Genomic DNA, 19,483 nt, shown 5'->3' with positions numbered 1-19,483 from the left:
CACCTTGGGAGAAATTTTTTTTCCTTTACTTTAGCTTGCAGTCGGTTAGATTTTGACTGCTACTCTGAAGCAAGAATGTTTTATGGCTTTTCCAAACCTCTTGGACATTTTGTCAATCTTTACTATGTGAGTTCTTCCCATCACCCCATTTACCTCTCTACTTTTGTTTTTTGGGAAGAACAAGCTACTTTATTAATTTCTTCTGGCAGCCGTGTTAGTGTCCATTTTCTCATTACATCTCTTAGGCCTGACTTCACCTTCATCCATGCTGGGATAATTGCATGGGAGCTTAAGTGACACCTCTGTTTATTTGACCTCTGGCTTTGTATTAGATAATTCCCGTTTCTGATATTCCCACACATTCAAACAAGGCATCCTTAATTTAAAATCTGTTTAAAATCTTGGTCTTTCAGAGAGTGTTGCCTAAGTTAACAATAATTAACCTGGCAGAGATTTCAGAGTAGGCTTTTTTCATAAAACAAGCCCCTCTAATCCTACTCATGGGTAGGAGATTTAGCAATTAATGCTGCTCAAGAGGGCACGAGCACAGGGTATCTCAGAGTCGGAACAATTTTTTTGCTTGCCTTCATCTTCCTGCGTAGACACCAGCATTTGCTGTGGTCATAGTCCCACAACGGCAGCTCCACACCAGCTCCAGCCTGAAGGTTAACCTGGTGCTGGGCCAGAGTTAGTAAGGGAATGATGAGAAGCATGCTACCCTAGCTAGCAGGGAGCGCTGCAGTACCAAGTGTCTGGCTTCCCGACTGTGATTGCTTGGCTGGCAACAAGCTTGTTCCTAACACAGAATGAAGGAGCGATGCTTTCTATATGAAGAACAGGTGCTTCGAGTGTGTTTCTCTGATTTTTAGCAGTGGGTTTATGAAATGGATGCATTTGCTCTCAAGCAGGTTTAAGACCATCTAGTTGCTTCACATAGGCCTCTGCACCAGGAAAGCTCTGCTTATTGCAAATCACAGATTTTGGATTGTTATTGGAAGTAGCTTATGAATTAGTATGGATTAAGAACGGTATTTTAAGTACTTCTGAGTCAGGTCTCCCTTCAGAGTCAGGAATTGTCATCTTTAAACATGCCAGGCTTGTGAATCCCCATCCTAGCATTTGGTTAATCTTTACAGCATTTTATGCCTATAAGAGATACAAAAGAAAAAAACACAATTTTAGTCACTTGACACTTTAAATGGCACTGCCAGCATCTAGCTTTGCCTATGAACAGCCAAGCTCTGCCTTGTAGTGAGATTTCTTCATCACAAGCAGTGCTTCACCATCACAGTCTGCTGCAAGTCTGGCTACACCAAACATTTATCTGCTTCTTTAGGTACGTTGGGAAAGAATATAAGGAAGAAAAAGGGCTGCTTCATCATTTCAGTGACGTGGAACGACAAATGACTGCCCAGTACTACGTGACAGAATTCAACAAAAGGCTGTATGAGCAAAAGGTCCCCACGCAAATCTTTTACATCCCTTCTGCAGTGCTCCTGGTAAGAACTCTCTTCTGAATGATACAAAGGAATTGATATAAAGAGGGTTATAAATCGATTTTAATTTAAAATACCAATAGTTAGGCCACCTGTAGCTGACACATTATATAATTCATGTGATCTTACTGAGTAAGCGCATTAGCTCATTTCGAGATGCAAGACATTTACGTGCAGAGCTGTGTCGTCTTCAGGTACCATAGCCACGAGTGGAGGGGGTGCTCTTCCCAGCATGGGAAAGTTGGATCTGATACTCATACCCACCTTACTTAAATATTCATTATATACCTTTCAGAGTTTTATTCTACACTTAATTTTTGATTTGTGTTTCAAATACAGAGACCTAAGTAGTTTCTCTCTCCCTATATGCTACAGAGAAGAGTTAATTGTTTCAATATTGGTATGTACACTGTAGCATAATGTGCATATTACTATATCAGCTGGGCAGTCTGGCACTAGATGTGACTAAGGCCACTGGCTAGTAAGGCCTAATGAGAGCCTCGCATCAGTACTCAAGTCGTTCAACATAGAAATTAATTTTTAAAAAATGATTATTTGCACGCTCAAGATGGAACAGGTGCAAGTTTACCCAAGGGTAATCTTTTCAACTTTCTGCTTTGGTCCTTAGACATAGTCCCTTGAAACATGTTTCCCATTTGCTGAACAAACTGGACATTTGTAGAATTTGTTGGTAACAGAGTCTGGCCTGCCAGGCTGATTTCACCTTGGATCTTGTACTGCCATTGCTCTAGTTAATCTGAGCTCCTCTTCTAAACAACGTGTGTTTTTGGGTTGTTGGTGGAAGAATACATATGCTTTTCCCATCCATTTTTTGATGGAAAGTTCTAGGAGAAAAAAAAAAAAGCTCAGTCGAGATTTAGCATCCTTGTTTTCCCATCTCTCTTTGGATGACTAACATTAAAACTCTCTTTTCAGATACTGGAAGACAGAACTATAAAAGGATGTGTGAGTGTGGAGCCCTACATCCTTGGAGAGTTTGTGAAGCTGTCTAATAACACAAAGGTAGTAAAGAACGAGTACAAAGCCACGCAGTACGGGTTGGCCTATGGCCATTTCTGCTATGAGTTCTCCAATGGAACAGATGTTGTTGTTGATCTGCAAGGTTTGTATTACAGAGCGTTTCCTATATTGCATAGCCTCTCGCATTCCGGAGTATGCTATATAAAGGACGTATCCTCTCTGAATGACACAGAGTGAAGGAGGTGTGTGCAGATATGCTCTTGCCTTGGGCAGTGCTCTTGCTGCCCACTGTATCACAGCAACGGGACATAAGCTGTGTTCTCCCTAGCATGACACAGCTTCATGCCACGAGGTAATCTGTGCCCATTTAGAACAAAGCCAGCCTACAAAGATGTTTCCTGTGGAACCATCTAAAGGAGATGGTTCCCATTAAAAGAGACAGCAGTTTTTGTCACCCTCACGCCTTCCTAAAATTGGCAGGCCTGAACAAAGTCCCCTATTCAACTAGTGAAGAGCTCAGCTCCCTTTAGTTAAGAGCCAAGGATAAAACCTTTCAAACTCAGCCTTTATCACGTGATTTCTTTGCGATACTCATGCACACCTTACTTAAATATTCATTATGTACCTTTTAGGGGTTTATTCTGCTCTTGCAGGCAGAGGTGTAAACCGGGAGTCACTGAACTAGCATTAGCAGAGCATGGAGTGTGCCAAACCGACAGGACCGAGTACAGTAATACAAAGACTGTGCTATTTGATGCCAAGATGTATCCTTTCTTTTGCAGGGTGGGTGACAGGTAATGGGAAAGGCCTCATCTACCTCACAGACCCCCAGATTCATTCTCTTAATCGCAAAGACGCTTCACACTCCAACTTTGGGAAGAGAGGAATTTATTACTTCTTCAATGATCAGCATGTGGAGTGCAATGAAATCTGTCGTCGCCTTTCTTTAGCAAGGCCTTCAATAGAGCCGCCAGTGTAGACTCGCGCAAGATGGTCTAACCGAAAATGACCCATAAGACGGACAGTATTTTATACTGCACACATTTAGGAATGTATTGACTTTGTGAGAACAGAGCCACTGAGGTGATACCCATGTGAGTCCAGGCAGTCGTTACCTGAACAAGTTTGTGAAAGTTCTCGCCTTTGCATCCCGACTCATAATACCATGTTATCATCTTGTGTACCATCTGAACTGTTTGTTGTTATAGCCATCTATAAGAGTTAACAGCAGAACGTAAGAGGAGTAAGGCCACGGCCTCCAAAATTTAGAGCTTAGTAAGGTGTGTACTGCAGGACTGTATGTGCCGCTAATCCATCTGCAGATTCAGTAAGGGCAGTGGGCACCATCTGCTCTTTAGGAATGGAATATGAAACAAGATGTGACAGAAGCAGGGAGTTGTATTTCAACCACTTTGGTTTAACTGTACTTGTAAAATTCTTAGCAACTTGTGTAAGTGCTTCAGGGAACAAAGGTAGTGTACTGAGTTACTGAAAAAAAAAATACTTTCTTTCAGAGGTGTTTGTGTTTATAGGTACGTATCTGAGCGCACAATGTCAAACAGAAGGAACTATAGTTCCTGCTGCCCTTAGAGGAAAAACCTAATGTTCTTGAACCACGAGATGCTCTACGAGGATGATCAAGGACCACTGGGTTTAACAAACTCCCAGAAGACTTTCCTTTGAGTAGGCTAATTCTCGCTTAAGAACAGCACATCTCTTCTGCCCTTAATGAAACTAGGAGCACCGTAGGTTTGGTGACTAGTTCTATAGTTCTAATTCCCACGAGTAATATCACGAGTGCATATAGCCACTGTGCAAAGGAGTGGCACATGGAAGAGGCCAGCATCTGATGAACACAAGTGCTGTTACAGAGTAGAGCCTCGGTGCCAGTGTTAGTTGCAACCCAGTGGGCAAAGTATCCCTCTCTGGTCGAACCCAGAGGAATTTAGTCCAAGCCTTGGTCATGCAGCTTTAAGAGCAAACAGGTGGAAGGCATTCAAAAACAAGAGGAGACTTTGCTCAGCCCAGTCACCAACAGGGCTGAGAAGGGGGAGACAGAGACTTGCGATTTGCTGCTGATAGCAAGCAAGAGGCAATGAGCTGTGCCTCAGTACTGCTTGAGGCACAGCCTACAGAGCTTTCAACCCAGTGCTTGCCTGGCACGTCCTAGCCCATGACACTCGTGTCCTTGCTCTCCCCATCAGTTCTGTCACTGATAGGATCCATGCTGTCACTTTTGTCAACCTCAGTACTTGGCAATTCCCTTCACGCATCTTGTCGTGTAGAAGCACTCGCTATTGGTGTCTTTCCAGAGACGACCAGGAAGCCCGCAACGGTCATTCTCCGCAAATGACAGCATCAGCCCCTGCCTACAGGTGCTGCCTGACACATTCAGGTTATGTTTTGTTTTGTTTTGTTTTTTAATGTTCTGTTTAAAAGTTGCACCTGTGCATCGTCTAGCAGCGACAAGAACGATCCCAGGCTGAGAGGGCCCATGTGCAGTGGCCGAAGCAGCCTGAAGGAAGACAGAAACTTTGGCTGGTCCTATACTCGTATTCAGTGAGGCCTTAGCTACAAAAGAGAGCCACCACTGAGAGAAGCTTCGTTTCCCAAATATCTTATAGCAGTTTGCAAGCTAATGCGCTAATGGGAATTTAGAGCTACCAGCCTAAGTGTCCTGCACACGTACAATAGTCTGTATGCTTCCTCAGTCAGCTCTGCGCTTTACACGCTGCAGAAAGACTCCCAGTAACCTTAAGAGCCTTCAGCTCGAAATCCAGTTACCCACACCAGCAGATCTGCCATTAGTTTATTGCTTGCAGTCCTCGTTTGGTACAACTGGCCTGCCGGATTGCAGTTAAATATAGCTAACTCCAGTGCACAGGGTGTTTGATACATGAGCTAGGCACTCATAGGCGCCGTTTAGGCTAAGAACTACTCGGAACAGGTACTAGAGTTTTAAGGGGATGCTTGTCAATATTAAAAGAAAAAAAAAAGAAAAGATGTCCTATAACATTTAGGTGTTATGGTTGCACACTGTCCCTGTCAACAACCTACACCAAGAGCCCTTATCCTCTCACCCCCACCCCACTCATACAGCTAAAGACTTACTTCTACCCACACAATGAGGGGGTTTTCTTGTCACTTCTGCCTATGCTGGGAACATACTTTACTATCACACATACAAACAGCTGCAGCTTAGAATATGTCCTTTAACTCAAACATTTGAGCTGTATTTTGGTTATTGTTCATGGTTATCAAGTGTACTTGGAGAGCCCCTGATTTTTAACACCAGGGCTCTTTGAACGGCCTGTGGTATGCGTGCTGGCCGCGTGCTTCAATAGTGCTTGCCCGGGTTAGAGGCAGCTGCAGCTTTTTACTTTTTATGAAACAATCTTTTGTGGTTTTTCTGTTGTTGTTGGGTTTTTGTTTTTTTTTTTTTAAACTAAAGCTTGTAATTCATTCATGTGACCTCCTTGGACTCTTGTGAGCCACCACCTGGAGAACTGGAAAGTATGGACTGCAGAGCTATGCCAGTCGTTTCCCATAGACCCACTGAGGACGTATTCAAATGCCATCGAACATCAGCTCTGCCTGCACCGGATGTCCCTTCCCGCCCCCATGTTTTTCCCGAGCACAGTGTACCGATGAGGGCGATGCTGAAGCCAGAGCTAAAAGTACCTGGATGTTGATGCATCCTTAGAGCAGGCCTACCAGCTATGGCAAATTTAATGGTAACCAGTTGCCTGCCTCTGAGAGACCCGCATAGTGGAGTTGCACCAGCACAGTGAATTTCAGAAGCAGGTACAGGAAAGCAATTCCTTTCCGTTTCTGCGAATTGTAGCTGAACAGCTGAAACCTTAACTTTTTCCTGCACAGGTTGGTTAGCTGAAAAGAGTCAAAGCTGAGCACGTGGTTGGATAATACTGTACACGTACTGTTACGGTGCCTCTTCTCATTCCTCGTGAACCTTTCTTCAGTGGACAAAACATCCAGAAGAAGTACCGGGGGTGGGGGAGGTCCTCCCACAAAATGCTGTGCTCCTTCAAGGCAGAGCTGAGCAAGCTAGAGAGAAACGGTTGAGAGATGAAGAAACTAAAAGCCATTGGAAATATTACCCAAACTCAGACTATGATAAAAGGACCATTTTTTCAAACCAAACATGCTGGCTAAAATGCATTTTACTCCTATAAAATTCAGCTGTCCAGTTTAGGTCTACTGTGGACAGAATTTTAATGAGTGAACTGCTCAGGACTAATGGGCTCCCCCCTTACCTTGCAACGGGTGATTAACATCATGCACTGACAGGAAGATGCTTGTTTCAGCCTTTGTCATGAACACATTACAGCTAAGACACCCCAACTGGCCCCCCTACACCCACCCAGTCTTCCTCAGAGACCACTGACAGCAGGAAGGACCAGCACTTGAAGCAGGCAGGAAGGGGACAAGGGGAATTCACTGGTGCTAGTGATTTCCAAAGAAAAAAGGGCACTGCCAGGGCTTTTCCTTTCTTTATGTAGAACAAGGCGCAACATAGTTTTCAAAATCCTTCGTAAACTGGAGAGAAAGGTGGAGGTACGTAGAAATTGTGATTGAAACTAGAGGGCCTATCTTTGCAGGTACGGGTTGCATTAACTGCATATTCCACAGCAGACGGCAAGTGATCTTACGGTCTTTTCAGCCCGTCTTTCCTGGTGCTGTTATCCTAACCAGGAGGCGGAAAAGCTGCTGCCGTGAAATTTCAAGAAACAGTTTTACGTATTGAGTGCCACATCCGACTGGAGTAACTTTCAGGAGTGGAGCTGACATTTGCTGCTGCCCAGGAATCTGCCTCTCAAGCCAAAAAAAAAAAAAAAATGTCATTTTATTCTTCAAAGACCTTGCCAACACATCCAAAATTTGTTGTTGCACATGCACATGTATTATGAGGTTCTTCAGCTGGGAAAGGGTATGTATAGCTTTCCTGCTGAATCTGAAGTTAAAAGCTTCCAGCATTTGAAGTGCCCCTCTTCTCCTCGAAAGCCAAAAGAAGCCCTGGCGTTCCATTGCCCGACACCACTAAGGCTGGGATCGGTCCTGTTGGGAGACTTTCGTGGTGAAAAAGGAACCACAGCACTAAAATGCCACAGAAAGATGGGTCCCCAGCACAGCGTTAGCCTTAACAAAACGGTCAGCTTTTGTTTCTGCAACCAGCAGAGGTTTTTAGCCTTTTGTTACCGCTTTTTAGCACTGCGATTGTTTTCTAGCCGATGTTTGTGCCGAGTTGTTTGGATAGATGCCCTATCATGACACCGAAGCATTAGCACTAGGTGTAAAGCGTGAGCAGCAAGCGACCAAAAAAAAAAAAATTAAATCTCTTTATTATGGTGCATAAACCTTCAGTGCTGGGCAGCTGCGCAGGAAGAAAAATGCATTCAAAAATATAATGCTAGTGTGAATAATCCTTTCTAGGAGGCTGCTTGCAGACTGCTTCAGCTTTGTCAGGTGAACTTGAACCGGGCCATCAGCTTTGCGGCCGTTCCCATTGCACGCTGTCTATCACCCCAGGGCATTCACCATCTTGCCTGTTGTTAAACGAGAGCAAACAATCCATCATTGAGCCGCCGAGTCACTTGCTCATAGAAAAGTAAAATCGGCATGTGACGGTACACTCGGCCCCACCGTTTCGCAGATTAAAGTGATACATGAAAACTCACGTGTTACTGGGAAGATTAAGCCGGTTATCTTGTGCTGCAGCCAATAGAGGCCTGCCTTGTCTGCCCTAGGAAATCGCCGGCTTTAACCAAGGGACACAAATTGTGCGTACGTAGGCGAGCGCTCCTGGCAAACACAGCTATAGGCTCTAAAGAGGAAAAAAAGATAGTGAGCAAGATTGCAGGAATTAATAGGCAACAGAGATGCTGTGTTAAAGCCTCTCTGTAGAGCTCTAGAGAGACAATTAAAAGCAAAACAAAACCTCCCTAGCAATGTTTAAAGAACGAAGTGTTTTACTACACCGTCAACACCACCAGCCCTGCAGGGTCTGCTTCATACCACATTGCGTTTTAGGTACCCCCCCCCAAAAGGTAAGCTTTGTTTGCGTTTTCCGGTTTATGTTTCTCATAATTAAAAAAAAAAAAAATCTCTATTTAAATATGCTTTTGAATAAATTTATGTACGGGAAATTTTAATATTTGGAATTTTCCTTGACATTGCAGTATTAGTATTTAGCAACTGATTTCCTCTGCTCTTTTATGTAAGTTTTACCATCACCACTAAGTACCAACACTTCACAAAAGACTGGCTCTCATTCAGCGCTCTGTCTTCACCCCATCCTTTAGCAGCGGCTTGAAATCCTGAACTACCATCGTCTGTAACGCCGTCACTTAAAGAACTGCCGCAGAAGTGCTGGAGCGGCCGCTCTTTTCCCACCGAGGTGCCCGAGCTTTCCCTGCGTGACATGGAGTTTTCGCCTGGAAGCGCCCAGCGTTTTTGGCCAGGTCGCGGCCGTCGCTCTCGGTCTAAGCTCTGAGCGCATCAGGCGGGCGGCTCCCTGCCCTCAGCTAGCGGGACGCAGCCCCCTCGCCGGCCGCTGCTCGCCTGGGGCAGGCGGGAAGCCCTCGCGCCGCCCCGCGTGGGTTTCCTTTCACGGGGCTTCCTTGCCGTCGGGGCCCGGGGAAATCGGGTGACTCGGACTGACGATGGCACGTGAAGTTTTGGGACTGGAAGCTCCGGCTCTGCTGTGCCGCTGCGCCGTGGCTTCTGAGGAAGGTCCCTGGAACTAGCCAAGGCTTGGGGGAGCCTTACTTCCGAGAAATGCAATCGGTCGTGCTAAGTTACTTGCTGCAAAGGGAGGTGGGGGGGAGGTGATAAATTACGGCGCACTCCAAAGCCCAGCCTGAGCTCAGTATGACCACTAAGAAACAGGCACCCTCTGGGCTCTGCGAAACGAGAGAAACTGTGTTGTGCTGGTACAGTGAAATGTCATCGTTACTTGTAGGGTCACGAAGCCTGGAGAAGTACGTCCCCCTCTAGCCGGAGCATCTGCTCGCCGGGCTGCACCTTACCCCCAGTATGAGCGCTGCAGCAAGCCGAGCACAAAACCCTCACGCGCTTGACGACCCGGCGACATACTCTTTCCTGTCCTTTCGGGAAGGTCTTCAGATCTTCAAAAATTAATCAATTTGATCTGCAAAGGGAAAAGTTCACCTAACCCAAGCACGTTAAGCACCTCGAGGCATGTTGGCAGAACTATTTCCTCACCCTTTTGCTGCCAGCTAACGCTCCTCCGTAACACTTCAGGACCATCTCCCGCAGAAGGTGCCGTGCAAGAGGAAGACCCTCAGTCGCAGCAAGGAGCTGCTTGTGCAAACGTGCAGGGGCGGCGCGGCGCCGGAGCCGGCAGCGCGGCGGGGGCACCGCGCGACCCCCGGCGGGGGCAGCCCCTGCATGCCGGCCAGCACACCCCGGCCGCCCCCCGGGCCCGGGCCTCTGCGGGAAGGGCTATAAGGGTCATCTGTGTTGCCAACTCTTGTACCCTTGGCAAAATGCAGCAGTAATATTGAACACCGCTGGGTCCGCCTGCTCGGAGGGCTCCTGCTCTGGGCGCAGCTGGGCAGCAGAGGCGGACTTGCTCTCGCGGGCACCGGCCCGGCACACAGCGCGGGTGTTTTGCCAGCGTGGCTAAAACAGCGCCGGGGAGCCTCCCCCGGCTCCTTGGGGCTGGGGGAGCCTCCCGGAAAAGAGGCAACAAGCACCGCTGGTGCACACGTGTGTTTCCGGCGTTGCTCACGCAGGAGGACGCGCTGCGCACATGCGGGCAGGGTGCCGACGCGGCCAGCCGGCGCGAGCTACCTGCTCACCTCTCCGTAATCGGCAGGGAGGTAGTCAGGCAGCAAAACCTCCGCTGCGGCCCGTCCCCGCGCCCCGCAGCCGGCGAGGGACGCCCCGGCCGGACGAGCGCCTCGTGCCCGGGGGACCCCACCTCGGCGGGGGCACCTCAGCAACAGCCCCTTAACGCAGCGGGAGGGGCGGAGGAGCCCGCTCACGGCAGCAAGCCGTTGCACGCTGCCCTAAGGTGCCTGCTGCGCGCCCGCTCGGCCCCCCGCCGACGGCAGCAGCTGCTCTCCCTCCTACCTCGGCGTCGCGGGGCGTTAAAACCCTGAGCGCCGTCTCTTTCCCGACGGAGCTCGCTCCCACTGTCAACACCGCCCAACTGCCCCGCAAACGCAGGGGAACTCCGGCGCAGCGCACGGCGTCTGGCTGCCGGGGGCGAGCGGGCTGCTGGGCCCCGCTGAGCGGGCGCGCGCCCGTCCTGGGGCGCCAACGCCGAAGCCCAGCCGGCTGCCGGGGGCCCCGCGCGAGGCGGCGCGCTCCCCGCTCGGCGGCGGCCAGGAGCCGGTCGCTGCCTCTCCCGCGCCGGCAGAGCGGTAACGGCAGCGGCGCAGCCCAAAGGGCGGCGGGGGATGCCGTCCCCTCGGAGCAGGCCGTCATGTTAATAGAGGTTGATTTGCAAACGGCGTCCTCCCCCCCCCGCCGCCCGACTCGCGCTTCGCCGCTCGGCGGCACAGATGCTGCTTTGTGCTGCCCAGGGCCAGGCAGCTATTAGCAGCAAATCCAGCGAGGGAAATTAATGAAGGCGACTCCTAATAAAAGACAGCTTGGGACAGCCGTACCAACTTGCTCCGAGCAGTAATTAACTTTTTTTTTTAAAAAACTCACGAAGGTAAATATGCCATCCGCTTCGGTCCAGTCTCGCTGCTTTTTAATAAAAGCCGGGGGAAACGGGGAGGAGGGACAAAGCGCCCGACCGCCCGAGCGGCCGCGGTGCAATCGATATTCCCCGCCGGCACAGCAGCCTGCCGGCCCCACGCGCCTGCCGCACGTGTGGGCGAGACGTTTTTGTGGAGTCCAAGCCGGTGCAGGCTTTGGCTTGTACAATTTGCCTCCCCAGTGAGAAATCGCAAACCACCCCCCCCCCCAGGCACCTGCGCCTCTGCAGAGTATTGCCAAAGCCTCTGCGGCCACGTCCCTGCCTGCAAACCGGCGGTGTCGACGGTCATGGATGAACATTTTCCATCTGCCTGGCCACACGCGTCGCCACGAACGCCTGAGCGCGGGAGCAAGCGCCGTGCTGGCGGCTCCCAGGGCTACTGGTCTGGCAGATCACGCGCCTGTCTCTGCGCAAAGTCCGGTTTCCCTGCATGTATAAAATCAGATTAGGTAAAGGGGTTGCCGTCTGGCGCTTAGCAGCCTGCCTGCGCCGCGCCGCTGCCCGAGCTGCGGGCCACGCAGGCCGGCTCTGCCCAGCCAGCCTCCCGCGCCGGCCCCGCAAGCACGGGCTTAGCTCCGTTGACCCGTTAGCCTTGCTTCTGCCTCCGGTTTATTCCTTCACGCTGACTTTATCTGACTGCTTCAGGCAGGAGCAGCCGGCCCACTGAGACCCCCGCGAGCGCTCGGCCGGCCCTCGGCTCCCAGGCGGTCGGGCGACGCTTCCCAAAGAGGCAGAAAGCTGGGGCGAGCCGCTTTTGGGGCAAGGCTGTGTCGGGGCGAGGGGCGGCCGGGCCGGCCTCTGAGCCCTGCCGGATTTTTAAACAGAGCTCATGCCACGTAGGGGCCAAAAAAGTCAGGCCGCCGGCAACGCTCCTGCGCAGGCACGCGGCTATAACACGCCTACGCGCAGGTCGCCGGCGTCCTCAGCGGGCCGCGACCGCCCGACGCAGGGCCGCCGTGGCAGCGGCGCTGAAGCCCTCGACACCTCCGCCTGTGAAACGCGGCAGCCGCCGAGTTCAGTCCTTCAAGGGGGTGGCTAAAGGAGAGGGAGGGTCGAAGCGCCCCGGACGGGTGCCCCCCCCCGCCCCGCGCACACGCACGCGCCGCCGGCCCGGCGGAAGGGGGCTCCCGGCCCGCGGCGGCGGCTTCGGGGTGGGGGGGGGGGGGGCGCAGCTTCGGCCTGCTGGCCACATCAAAGCGGTGATTATGCAAATGCGCCCCCTTTTTTTTTTGGCAGGAATTATTGATCACACAATAACCCCCCTGCCAGGGCGGGAAACAATAGCTCAGGCCAGATAGCCCCGCTCGCCCGAGGCGGCGGGAAGGGGGAGCGGACCCCCGCGCGTTTTATTGGCCTAACTTAATTTCACTAATTCCCCTTTCACACGTTTCTTTTTTTTTTCCCCCCCCTTTTTCCCTTTCTCTTCCCCCCCTTCGGCGACATCGCTCTAAGGGCCGGGTTTCACGCTCCCAGGATCCGGGGGCAGCGGGCAGATTAATGCGCTGCACATTTTATTTAATTAATACATTCAGGCACCTCGGCGGGTTTTTAACGATTTCCAGGTGTTTGTCCGCAGCAGTGACGCAGGGCAGCCGGGCGGGCGCAGGGAGCGGGGCCGCGGGGCCTCGAGGTGCCGGCCACCCCCCCCCGGGCAGCCGCCCCCCTCGCCAGCTGCCCCTCGGGCCGCGGAGGACCGCAGCGACGGGATGGGACCTCGCCGCGCTGCTTCTGGAGGTTGTTGCTTGGGCCGAGCTCTCGCTTTTTATTATTACCGTTATTTTTTTGGCCAGAAAGGCAGCGAGCGGGGTGAGGGCTGCGGGGGGGGGGGGGGGTGCAGGGAGGGAGGCTCTGAGCGAGAGGCACATGGTTTTTTTGAAGTCCCCCCCCACCCCGCCAAGCCCGCGCGCCTCCTGCTCGGCGCGGCTCTGCGGGCTCAGCCCCGAAGCGGCGGGGGCCGATGGCCGCGCGCGCCCGCGCAGGCGTTGGGAAAGCTCCCCGACGTTTTGAGGATTCACTCTGGTGGAAAAAAAAAAAAAAAAGAGAGCGTGGCTGGACGCAGTGCTCTCCCCAAAGAGCGTGCCGCCCGGCCGGCCTGGGGCGAACCTGGCGGCCCCCACGCCGCGGGCAGGAGTTCGGCTTCGCTCTTCTTCTGCGGAAAAAAGCGGGGGGCGGGGGGAGGTTTCTTGGTTTTTTTTCAGAAGCCAAACAAAGTTTTTGGAAATGGAAACGTACGTCAGCCTCCCGGGAAGCAGAGGGGCCTCGGGGCGCCCGGCCCCGCCAGGGCGCCCGCCTGCCTCCTGCCCGCTTCGCGGCAACCTTAGCCGAAGGCGCGTCAACCCGCGCGGGCCGGCTGCGGCCGGGGCCTCGCACCTCGGCGCGTGCCGGCGCCGGCCGAACGACCGCCGGCAGGCGGCCCGCGGAGCATCCGAAGCAGCAAGCAAACAAGGCTAGGAAAATTAGATACTTTATTTATATTTTATGACGAGAACAATCGCTTTGCTCTTCAGCTGTAAATACATACTAGAATAAACTCTGTAAATTATACCACAAAAATACATATTTTTCCATGAAATCTTTCTTTGTAATAAATAAACGCGAACACGTGTGTGGCTGGTCGCTGTAATGTCCCGTGTCTGTGTAGGTTTCCAGTCTGTTGATTTATTTTTAATCTCCTGAAAGAAGGGGGGAGTGCCTCGTCCCCTTAAAGGTCGAAATAAATAATGCATGGGAGGCGCTCCCTCCCTCCCGGCCCAAGCCCCCCGCTCCCCTCCAGCGTGTGCGGTTTTCTTCTTTTTTTAACTCCTTTTGACAGGGAGTTCAGCCTAAATTTCCACGCTTGCATTCAGCCCTCACAAAGCCTACAAATTAGACAATGACTTCTAACCTGGCCCCCTAACAAAACCACGGTTTTGTTTTAAGAAAGAAAAAAAAAAAGAGAGAGACCCCCCCACTCCCCTCGTCCCGCCGCCGCCCGCCCCGCTACACACCGTGAGGGACAGCTGGCCAGGCGGGGCGGCCGCGGGCAGCCGGGCAAAGTGCACGTCGGGGGGCCGGGCGGCGGCTAGAGGCAGCGGCGGGGCGCCGGGGGGCAGCGGGCGCCCCAGGCCTCGGGCTCCGAGGCGGAGCCGGCGGGGCTGGCGGGCGATAAAGTGCAGGCGTAGGGCGAGGCGGAGGGCGCGGGGCTGGCGGCGCCGCCGCTGCTCCACGACGAGGCGGGCGAGGGGCTGCCGCCGTCGGGGCCCGGCGGGCCGAGGCGGCCGGCGCCGGCCAGGCGCAGCGTCTCGGTGAGGGCCCAGATGTAGTTGTGGGCGAAGCGGAGCGTCTCGATCTTGGTGAGCCGCGCGTCCTCGGGGAAGGTGGGCAGCACGTCGCGCAGCGCGTCCAGCGCCGCGTTCAGGTGGTGCATGCGGTTGCGCTCCCGGTTGTTGGCCTTCAGCCGCCGGCTCCGCCGCAGCCGCTGCGCCGCCTCGGCCGTGCGCGCCGCCCGCGGGCCGCCGCCGCCGCCCCGGCCCCGGCCCCGGCCCCGCCGCAGCGGCAGCGCCGCCTGGCCGGGGGACGCCGGCCCTTCGTCGTCGTCGTCCTCCTCCTCCTCCTCGTCCTCCTCCTCGCCGGCGCTGGACGGCAGCGAGGGCGAGCGGGCGGGCGAGGCGCGGCGCCGCCGCCGCAGCAGCAGCTGCTCGTCGTCGCCCGCCGGCGCCGGGCTCTCGGCCGCCCCCCGCATGCTGCGGCGCGGCGGGGCCGTCGGGGCGGGGCGGGGGCTGGCACGCGCCCCGGCGGCGGCGGCGGAGCGGCCCGGGGCCCGGCGGCGGCGTGTCTGGCACACGACCTGCCTTAACGCCCCTTATATACCCGCCGGGGGCCGCCGCCGCTGTCGCCCCCCCCCCCCCGCCCGCCCCGCCGGGCCGCTGCTGCCGGCGCTGTGCGCGCCCCCCCCCCCCCCCCCCGTCGGGCCGCGCCGCGCCGCCATTGGCGCCCCGCGCCCGGCCGGAGCGTGCCGCTCATTTAGCGCTGAATGGGGGGGTCGGCGGCCAATCAGGGCGCCCCGCGCGCCACGCGCGCCGCCGCCGGCTCCCATTCAGAGCCCCCATTGAGGAGCAGCGCCCCCATTGAGGAAGCGCCGCCTCCCCTCCCTCCCCCCTCCCCCCCACCGCGCCGCCGCCCCCTCCCCTCCCTGCGCGGGGGCCCGAGGGAGCGCAACCTCCCGGGGGGGGGGGGAGGAGGGGGCAAAGACAAAAAAGAAAAGAGAATCATTTATTTATTTATTTATTTGGTAGGTCGCTGCCGCACCTGCTGCGGGGGGACGCCGCGGCGGCGCCGCAGGGAGACCCGCGCCCCGGGGGAGCGCTGCGGGGTGCGAGGAGAGCGTGCGGGGAGGGAGCAGCCGTGCGCGGGGGTCCGGGGTTCGCAGCCCCAGCAAAGGCGCGTAATTAATAGCGACTCGAGCGCGTCCGTCTCTGTGGCAGACCTGCAAGAAGCGAGACGTGAGGTTGGACTGATCCGGGCCCAACATGCCCCCCCGCAGGTATAGTTTCTGTGTAAGCCCGGGCGCTGAAGGGCAGTGGGTCTGCTGGCACTTTCAGGCAGTACCCTTGCGTCTTTCCCTCCTTTTTCGTCATTCCTGCAAGGAGCAGAAGAAGCCCGAGGAATAAGTACCTGCCCTGACACCTGTGTTTTCTCAGTCACAGAAGGTGTCAGTCTGCGGCATGGGCAGCCGGTCTCGCTCAGCCTTGTAAAACGTAGCTCCGGGACACCGCGCACGCTCAAGAAGACATTAAAAAAAAAGGAAAAGGAAAAAAAAAAAAAAGAAGCATCAGCGGCTTGTCAATCCACGGAAAAAGCCCCCACCCCCATCGCCACCTCTTTTCCAGACCACCCTCTCAGGCAAAAGCCCCAGTGAATAGATAGGCCTTGCAACATGCCCCCAGGGTCAACAAACTTGCTCTCTCTGACAGACCAACAGGGCAAAAGAATGACGTTGAGGACGGACGTATAGAATGAAAACCGCAGTGCAGTACCCTCTCCACACAAGAAGTCATCGGTGAGGCAATTGAGAGGAGTCGGACGGCAATGCAGGATTTCTATTGCTAAACCTTTATGCACAACTTGCATAAAACTTTCCACCTCTGAGAAAAAGCCCAGCGAAGACAAACCACAGCTACAATCTCAGCGATCCTCTCACCAGCCACTGCACGTAGGCACGCAGTTCAAGCCCCTTCCTTTTGCTGCCTCTCGAGCGCGTGGCCCCGTTCTTGCTCGCTGCGAGGGCAAGTGTGGCTGGGTTGCTTGGTGACGAAAGTGCTCGATGTGTTTCATACACTTGCGTATTAATTTTTAAAGTCGATCTCCATGTCCTCCCGCAGCTGTGTTAGGCACAGCCTCGCACCCCTGCTAAGAGCTGCAGCCTCCCGTAGCGTCAGTGACCCCCCCCTCCGCCCCAGTTCACTACGGTTTAGCTGATGTGTGAGAAAATGTCTGAGACTCGGAGGGATTTCAACGCTTGTTTTCCCCCTTTCAAGACATGGGAAAGCCATACGTCGTTCCCTTGGCAGTACGGGGCAAAGGGGAGCGCCCTGTGACGGCGTCTGGTTTCCACCGTTCACCTTAAACAGCAGGGCAGAGTCACCTGCGGTGGGGCCAGCCCGTCGCCCCTCTGTCCCACCCCATTTGCCCCGGGGCCTTTTCCTTCCAGCCTTGGCATAAAAGCGCTGGCCCGGGTGGGACGCCCAGGGTGCTCCCGACGAAGCTCCCCCAGCCCAAACCGCCCCTTTACAACTCCTGGGGAGCGGGAGACAGGCACGGTGCGGCAGAGCGAGAAGGAGATGTGTGGCCGGGGCGGGGGCGTTGGGACGGGGTCTGCGGTGCTCAGGGCGGGGGGGTGGCAGGACGAGCCCGCGACTGCCCCATGCGGGCCCTGCACGGCCCAGCCGGACGCGAGAGGCGCTTGTGTGGTCTCAGGCCGCCCCGCAGGGCGAGGGCCGAGCCGCTGGGCCCGGGGGGCCCGGGAGCGCCGGGCCGGGGGGGGGGGCAGGAGTGCTGCCGCTGTCCACGGCACGAACTGTCCTCAAAGGGTCAAACTGTTCAACTGCAGCCCCTTTGCCAGGCACGACCCTACTTTACGGGGACAAAAGGCCGAAGTAGGCGACGATCAAGAAATGGGAGCACAATGATTTAAGCTCATCACACCGCCCCGAAATAAAGGCCGCTGGGGCTGGCGTGCGGGAGAGGGGGAGCCCCTCGGCGAGGCTTTGTTTGCCCTGAGCGGCTTGAACTCTGAGGCGACCCGATAGCCCTAAAAGTTTAGGGTCTGTGTTGCCGAGAGACCTTTGGATCCGCACGTCGACCTCACAAGTTGCGAGCGCCGGCGGCGCCCCGCCAGGCCCCGCGGCCCCGGCCGAACGCGGCGAGGCTGCAGGGGACAGAGGGGGACAAGCAGACAGGCCGCCCCCCCCCCCCCCCCAGCCCGGCTCTGCCGCCTGGCACCGAGGCAGCCCCGCACCCTGCCTCCCCGGGTGCCGGCCCAGCAGCGGGGCTGCCAACCTTGTGAGGGGCACGTGGCCAAGCGGGACGGCTCTGCCCTTAAATTGGGGGGCAACCAGCGGCTGCTGCGTCACCCCCGTCCAAGCCAGGCCCTTCCCAAAGCAGCACCCCAGGGGCAGGATTGGGCCGGGTCGCACTCCCGGGCTCCCTGCAAGCCTGGGGCTCCTTGCGGGGTCAGGTGGGGAGGGGTCCCCCCCCCGGGCGCCGCTGCCCCGGCACGGCTTCCCGGCCCCCCCGGCGGACAAGCCCCCGCGTGGGGACCGATTGTTGCCGGCAGATTTGCATGGCAGGTGCAGGCCCGCGGAGCGATTTTGCGACCCAGAGCCCCGCCTGTCCCCCCCCCCCAGCCCCAAAGGGGGTTTGCTTCCCCCACCTTCCCCCCCTTGTGAAAAAAAGGCTGCCGCTCCCTTCCTTTCCCATGAAGAAGAGAAGAAGCTTGAGGATCGCGTGAACACGCTTCAGTTTTCTTATTCTTTTCTATAGATCTGGGGAAAAGAACAGCCGATTGTGTGAAAAACCCGGTGCCTGCAAAAAGGGACATTGGCCATCCAGGCGAAGGTGCGCGAGGGAGAGCACTAATCGCTGAACCAGGAGACAAATACGATTACCAGCTCCGAGCCTTGAGTCAGAAAGTCTCATAGACTTTAAGATGTTAATCCCCAACATAATCCTTCCTTTGGCGTGTAGGAATAGTGCAGCCACAAGAGTTGTTTTGTTATTTATATTGGCGTTTAATAAAACTCAGCCAGTGGTGAATGGGCTGCCCACTCTCCAATGGTAATTAATTCCCTATTTCAGTGACCCAATTGTGCTGGGATAGAGCAGTGGGACAGTCCCACTGCCCCAACCCGCCTTTGTGCAGCTACACAGCTCTCGTGCTTCAACAGCTATGGAAACTCATTCTTTTGATGTCATTCAATGAGTTTTCCTTGGGCATCTTCTAAACTTCAAGGACCCTTTTCTTTCTCGAACGCATGAAAAGCAGGACTAGCTTGACCACCTCTGTAGAATTTAATGATTTGGTGAAAGGGCCTTTCGGGGGGTTTGTGTCAGGAAAGACAGAAAGAAAATTTGGCAGGCTGCTATCAAACAGGGGGCTATCCAAACTGGAGCGCACCAAACTCATTCAGCTCCTAATTTATACACGTCTTAAAAGCCACTCTTCCTTACTCCAGAATGCTTCTGCGCTTCTCTTACCCAAGGCATTATTTTTCTAACAGATTTGCTAGAAAACATGTACCCTGTTTTACACACTCGCCACAAATTCAAACCAGGTTGTGCATGGGTGCAGGCACCGCGGAAAAACAAAATAAATCATGTTAAAGTAAGCATTTTCGTCCTCCAGAAAGAGGGGGGAGAAAACACCCTAAGGTCCCTGGAATCACTTGCGTTATTGCTAAAAGCGTGTCCAGGGCTTTATATTTTGGCTCTTAAACAGAGTAGTCGCAGTGAAGTGGCTGCAGGAGGAGTGTGTGAAATGAACATGTGAAGAACATGTAGCAACCCTGCGAAGCCGCCCCGACACAGGCAACCTCTTCTATGTCTTTATACACACTTCTAAAAAAAAAAAAAAAAAAAGAGGGGGGGGGAAAAAAAAACCCTTCGCAAGTCACAAACAATTCAGAATTCAACTAAGAAAACACAGAGTGAACCATATGGCCAGGGTGGCTCGAGTTGGCTGCATTTTCCCGCAGACAAAGAAGGGATTGAGAGTTGA

General features: G+C 54.6%; 2 protein-coding genes across 35 annotated transcripts in view; one reads left to right on the top strand and one right to left on the bottom strand.

Moving 5' to 3' along the window:
- Nucleotides 1-3,992, top strand: part of ALPK1 (alpha kinase 1) — a 53,165-nt gene extending 49,173 nt beyond the window's left edge. For all 34 annotated transcript variants that reach the window (XM_068941851.1, XM_068941849.1, XM_068941854.1 and 31 more), the window contains 3 exons: nt 1,337-1,499; nt 2,433-2,619; nt 3,260-3,992. In XM_068941851.1, the coding sequence (XP_068797952.1) occupies nt 1,337-1,499; nt 2,433-2,619; nt 3,260-3,456 (547 nt within the window). In that variant the 3' untranslated portion in view covers nt 3,457-3,992. The remainder of the gene's footprint in view (nt 1-1,336; nt 1,500-2,432; nt 2,620-3,259) is intronic.
- A 10,298-nt stretch (nt 3,993-14,290) lies between these two features.
- NEUROG2 (neurogenin 2) lies at nt 14,291-14,950 on the bottom strand. Its single transcript, XM_068941034.1, has one exon. The coding sequence runs from the start codon at nt 14,948-14,950 to the stop codon at nt 14,291-14,293; it is 660 nt and encodes a 219-aa protein (XP_068797135.1).
- Between the last annotated feature and the right edge of the window lie 4,533 nt (nt 14,951-19,483).

Source organism: Struthio camelus, chromosome 4 (genome assembly GCF_040807025.1).
Source record: "Struthio camelus isolate bStrCam1 chromosome 4, bStrCam1.hap1, whole genome shotgun sequence".
In the NCBI taxonomy this organism is placed as follows: Eukaryota; Metazoa; Chordata; class Aves; order Struthioniformes; family Struthionidae; genus Struthio; species Struthio camelus.
This window is presented reverse-complemented; position numbering and strand designations above follow the sequence as displayed.

What these genes read in the sequence shown, in the direction of transcription:
- NEUROG2 (XM_068941034.1), bottom strand. Translation starts at nt 14,950, where the DNA reads ATGCGGGGGGCGGCCGAGAGCCCGGCGCCGGCGGGCGACGACGAGCAG.